This window comes from Ptychodera flava, chromosome 10, assembly GCF_041260155.1.
Source record: "Ptychodera flava strain L36383 chromosome 10, AS_Pfla_20210202, whole genome shotgun sequence".
Lineage (NCBI taxonomy): Eukaryota > Metazoa > Hemichordata > Enteropneusta > Ptychoderidae > Ptychodera > Ptychodera flava.
Window position 1 is genome coordinate 24,277,911 of NC_091937.1, and position 5,887 is coordinate 24,283,797.

Consider the following 5,887-nt stretch of genomic DNA (forward strand, 5'->3'; position numbering starts at 1 on the left):
AACTGCTTCTGTTTGGGTGATATCTGACGGGAGAGACAATGATATCCAAGAATAACCCCTCTCGTGAATCGTCTGTACAAGGGTCTAATTTCTATTATTATTTTATTGTACAGAGCGTTAAACAGAGCTTATGAGCCGTAAATGAACCCCTTTTTGCTGTGGCAGTGGTATCTAGTTTCTGAGGTCCCAAAAATGTCGAAAACCTGGCAAATTCTTGGAGAACGTGAAAGAGAAACTGTGCTTACCACATCCGGTAAATTCCAGAGAAACTATCGGTAACCGTGACTCTCCCGAATTAACTCCACTTCCTACATCTGACAAGTTTCAAAGACAGTTTCAAATATCCGCAATATAACTCAGCGTACCTTTATGCTATTGTCCTCATAGCTTCAACTCATAACTCATAACTTCTAAGATTAGGAAAACGATAAAATCTGCAGTGACAGAAATTTCTTCTAGTGCGAAATTTTGCCTTTAATATTGCTTAATGAAAACTTATAGCCCAAAAGTTTTTATCTCACTGACCGGTCTCTGAGGGTTAAAGTGTGTTCATTGTGTTATCAAGCCGTAAAACACATCATAATAACTTTTTACGATTTTTTAATGCACAAGTTTGTAGAGTGTCGAATGTCAGAGTCGTTTTAGCAAGTATGGACCGAAATAGACACAAACCTAGGCATCAAATAACTAGCGAGAATTTCCGGCGGTAAAAATACAATATGATAGATGTATTTTGTCCAGGCAAGGTACCAGCAGCATTTTACTTGCCTTTCCGGCCATGGGGTACATTGATCAGGTTGTCAGCGCATTGACATAGCCTTCCTCAAACAATCTCCATCCGCTTTTTGTGATAAATAGTCGAAAACCACAGTGCAAGGGACACAGTCTTATCGACTATCGGCAATCGGATGGTATATCACCGGGAACCTGATTCACTCACTGCTAAAATTTGACGCTGTCGGTATAATCGCATCTCAAGGTAATTATCAACCTGCATCAATAGTTTTTTCCCACACATTGATATTCAATTATCTTTTTTTGACAGTTCTGTCATAAAATCTCAGCTAGGATAGAAAAAAACTTAAATTCTTGCCCGTTTTGTTTGTTCATTCGAGTGTAAGATCGTTTTTGCCGCGGTCACACTTGCGCCCTCTTAAGGTAGAATGCGCCATATGGACAGATACATGGATTTGGACTCTCAAATTTGTGCAATAAATTTCTGATCTACCACCTGTGTGTACTCATATTGAAACTCTCGAAGTAAATTTAGTTTTTACACTCTTATTTTTGTCAAAATCGAAAATTTCAATTTTACCCTTACTGTTAAGACAGGCGGCCATTTTAAATATCAATTATCGGTAAATTTTGGCTAAATTGTGGTCATGACACAAAAGTTACTCGGAGAACCCCCAGTTTTTATACTTTATTTTTAATTGATGTTTTTCTTGAGGAAATTTTGAGCATTAGTTGAAGTCTTTCCATTTCGAAGCACATACTACGTCAACGAGTGATAGAACAAGTATTAAACAAACCGTGTTAACGGATATTATAGATTTATGTACCATACATATTGTTCTATCTCGTTGAGTTCAACGACAAAGGGTGAAATTTTGTCGGCAAATGGAATTTACGCAATAATAATACTCTGAATAGAAAAAGCTTGTAGAGTCATTTTCAACAGCATAATATATAACACCTTGAATGGAATATCAAGATGCAATAATTCCGAAAACGGCATTTGCTTGACAAGCTTCATACTTACAATAAGATGAAATAATTTCCTGTCTTCTCTGCTAAAATGATGTTGTTGTGTCTTGTTTGTTTTGGCATTGTTTGAGATGACTGTTTTGTGTCATACAATATTGGAAAGTCATCGCTCGACCAGGAGATTTCCATCTTGGAATCATTTCATATTTGAATTTACAATATGGAACCATTGTTCCAGTGCTACTCCCTGGCTGAAAGGGAGGCTTTCGTCGGAACTGCGAGTGTGCGACTTTCGTTTTTACAAACAATTTATTTCATGCATGATATCTCGATGCATCAAGTCAACATAGCTGCAACATTTAAATTTTATGATATTCACCGTTAACAAACATGTTTTAACAATTGCCAATCGCAAACGTACCCTAGATACAGTGTTCACATCGGTCGTAGGGGTCCAGGAAACCTTTGAAAAGGGTTCCGACGACAGCTTCCCTTCAATCATATGCTCGCTTAGACAAATTGAAAACAAAATTAAAAAATTATCCTTTTAGTGAGAGAGAGAGAGAGAGAGAGAGATAGAGAGAGAGAGAGAGAGGGGAGAGAGAGAGGAGAGAGAGAGAGAGAGAGAGAGAGAGAGAGAGAGAGGAGGAGAGGGAGAGAGAGAGAGGGGGGGAGGGGAGGGAGGGAGGGATGGAGGGAGGGAGGGAGGGGCATAGTAGCATTGACAATTAGAATTGATTACTATTGGATAAAAAGTATTCCCAGTAAAAATCTTTATCATTCATGTTGTTTAATATTACGTTAGGTTTATGTCGGTATGATCGTTGTCTTACAGGATAAGAAATATTTGCACTGTAAAACTGCCTAAAAGAGTTGAGGTATTACATTTAACGTAACATCTCTCTCTCTCTCTCTCTCTCTCTCTCTCTCTCTCTCTCTCTCTCTCTCTCTCTCTCTCTCTCTCTCTCATTGTCTTGTCAGGATGAAATTCTTTTTAGCTATAGACATATACGTATAGTTTAAAGGCCAGGGACTTGATCCTCGGGATCAAGTTTGCTTTAGTCTATAAGAGGATTATGGAGTGTCATAGCCTTTTGTTTTCCATTGAAATTGTAATCTAATAAGTAGATTTCCTTGCTAGACAATCTGATGCCGGCACGGGCCTTCAGAGTGACACGTGTCCAATTATTACATTTCAGAAACATGTGGCGTGTAATTTTATCAACGTTGATGCTTCAGCTGGCCGTTTACAGAGTGTACAGTATCTGTAAGTAGCTTTAAGGTTATTGTTTTTGTACAATGAAATTTTTTCTTACTTTTCTCTTTGGAGAACATAAATGGTGGTCGGGTCGGTGAGGGAACATAACTTAAACAACCAATTACTATATTCAAACTATGGCCACACAGGTTTATAATGTTAACAACTTCAGAAATAAAACATGTCATGTGGACGTGTACAGACTGTGGGAATTAATTTTGTAATTAAATTTGTACACATGGGTCTTACCAAATATTAAAATATTAAAATCCGAGTGCCTTACCAAATATTGAAATAAAACGTACGCCCATGTGTTGATCAAAAAGGACAAGACCGGCAGAAGCCAATCGTGAACCGTCATTCAACAGCCCCATGAAATGAGTTTGTTTTCATTTGACAACATAATTTTTGTCTTCATCAAGAGCACATATAGGTATTGTCAACAGTGAGATTATCCTTGTGTAAAATCCGTTTTTCCGCAATGCCCGCACATTTTCATCCACCTGCAAGTCCTAACGCTATCATTGGTTGAAAAATCTATTTAGACCCGACAATATTTCTTGTGCTTTTTCTATTTTTATATAATCAAACAGCCCCTTTTTTCATTTTTTCACAACTATTTTATTCTTTTTGAAAGGGAGGGTTTGGTTGTTTGTTGGGAAAAGTATTCCTCCAACTGTTTCCTGTACAGACTCTATTTGTCATTTTCCATAAATAGGATGGCACGTAGGCAAGTTCGGTGTTTCCTTATAATGTTTATGGTAAAAAATAGTGCGAGGTCATATCGACGTTGGTTGTGATGTACTGTTTGAAACTTATACATGCCAGCACTACATGTAAGCCATGAAAAAGAGTCCTATTATCCACTTCCGAAGCATGACCCCAGACCTAACATTTTTAGTGACTATCTGACGCTTTCTTAAAATTTCCTGATATATTACAATGCGAATGGATGATTCGTGTAATTTTTCAGAAAACGGCTTCAGCTAAAATCGCTGAGTAAACCCCCTTGTTCCTTAAGCAACTATAACTATTTCTTCTCAATAAACATATCAGCGACACACAGATAGAAACTATACTTGTTACTGAATATGACCCATAGAGGGCGGTCAACCCGGTCGCAAGGCATGCGTGCCGGTTTGCATTGTGATGGGACCACATATCATCTATTGACACTAACATTGGAGAATCGACAAATTGAACGTGATACATTCAGACCATTGTTTTTCGATCTGATAACGAAACTTTATAATGAGACGTAGTGTTTAACAGAACGTTATCGCTTGTGTAAAAATGTGAGCCGAATTTTGTCTTCGGAAGAAAAAGGGCTCGGTGAGCGAACGAGAAGGGCCTATCCTGGTATTACAGCTTATGTATGTATGTATGTATGTATGTATGTATGTATGTATGTATGTATGTATGTATGTATGTATGTATTTATGTATGTATGTATGTATGTATGTATGTATGTATGTATGTATGTATGTATGTATGTATGTATGTATGTATGTATGTATGTATGTATGTATGTATGTATGTATGTATGTATGTATGTATGTATGTATGTATGTATGTATGTATGTATGTATGTATGTATGTATGTATGTATGTATGTATGTATGTATGTATGTATGTATGTATGTATATATATACATATATATATATATATATATATATAATATATATATATATATATATATATATATATATATATATATATATATATATATATATATATATATATATATATATATATATGTCATATTTTCATCCCCGTATTTTTACAGCCCCTATGATTGGTGTTGACTGCAAAAACAAATTGGTAACTCGTTCTTCAATGCTCGGCTCGTGGGCAAAAGTCGGGGGAAGCTGTTGCATCGAGAGCATCGGTGTCCTGAAGGACAACACCCTTATCGGCGTGGCCGAAGACAACCAGCTGTACACCAAGGCGTCGCCCAACGTCGGCGATTGGGAGGGACCGATGCCCGATAGCTGCTGCGTCCAAGACATCGCTGTGATGCCGGACGGTAGCCTTCTGGGCGTGACCCGGGACCAGTTGCTGGTGACTCGCCCATGGACCCGCACCACCGTGGAAAGCGGGTGGGAGGAAGTTCCCCATAGCAAAGGCGTTGTGGCGGTAGACGTCTACGCGACCGGAGAAATAGTTGGCGTCACCAAACAAGGGACCCTGAAGATTCGGGACGGTCTGGACTCCAAATGGAAAACCCTGAAGACGGAGGGTTTGAAAGTCAAGGACATTGCAATCCAGCCCAATGGTATTCTCTTCGGAGTTGGCAAGAAGTCAAACTCGCTTCATGTCCTCGACAGTGAGGGCGTCTGGGGTCAGCCGATTCCCGACACTGACTGTGTCATGAGTATCGTGTCTGTCAGTAATCTCGATGTATATGAAAATTAATAAGCGAAAACACATTTTTTTCAATGAGCCTCGTGTATGGTTTTATAAAACCTGTGATCATGATTACAAATTTCTCCCATTCTGTTATTTCTGAAGATATCTATTAAAGTCATAGCCTTAGACCTACAAGTGTATTTTGTACTAGTATTACAGCAAATCACATTGAATGCCATATTTCTGACGTTAATTGTCATTTTTTGCGCACACGTACAGGAGATCCGGAGGCATATTTCAATCTGTAGTATTTTGTTGTTCGAGAGTAGGGTTCCTGCTTGGGAGAGCGCGAGCAAGGAAGGTTCACTTCAACGGGATTTTAGGGATGAGGCCTGTCTGGCTAAAGCTCCCAGGGCTAAAGCTGTACCAATCTGATTAAAATCAGATTGAAGCTGTACCCGAGTCTTTCGCATGTTAAGCCACTTCTTTCTATTGGAAGAAAGAGAATAAGCTCAAAAGTGACCCAAAACAAACGCGAGTCAGATATTTAACAGCCATTTCCAGGGTACATG

General features: G+C 38.5%; 1 protein-coding gene across 1 annotated transcript; it reads left to right on the forward strand.

Annotated features, from left to right (window-relative positions):
- Positions 1-838: 838 nt before the first annotated feature.
- On the forward strand, positions 839-5,510 carry LOC139141458 (uncharacterized). The gene is made up of 3 exons (XM_070711070.1): positions 839-979; positions 2,907-2,974; positions 4,753-5,510. The coding sequence occupies exons 2-3, from the start codon at positions 2,911-2,913 to the stop codon at positions 5,379-5,381; spliced, it is 693 nt and encodes a 230-aa protein (XP_070567171.1). The 5' UTR covers positions 839-979; positions 2,907-2,910; the 3' UTR covers positions 5,382-5,510.
- The last annotated feature ends 377 nt before the right edge of the window (positions 5,511-5,887 follow it).

Coding starts and splice junctions, on each gene's coding strand:
- LOC139141458 (XM_070711070.1), top strand. CDS start 2,911: ATGTGGCGTGTAATTTTATCAACGTTGATGCTTCAGCTGGCCGTTTAC. Junction 2,975..4,752: donor TTACAGAGTGTACAGTATCT/GTAAGTAGCTTT, acceptor GTATTTTTACAG/CCCCTATGATTGGTGTTGAC.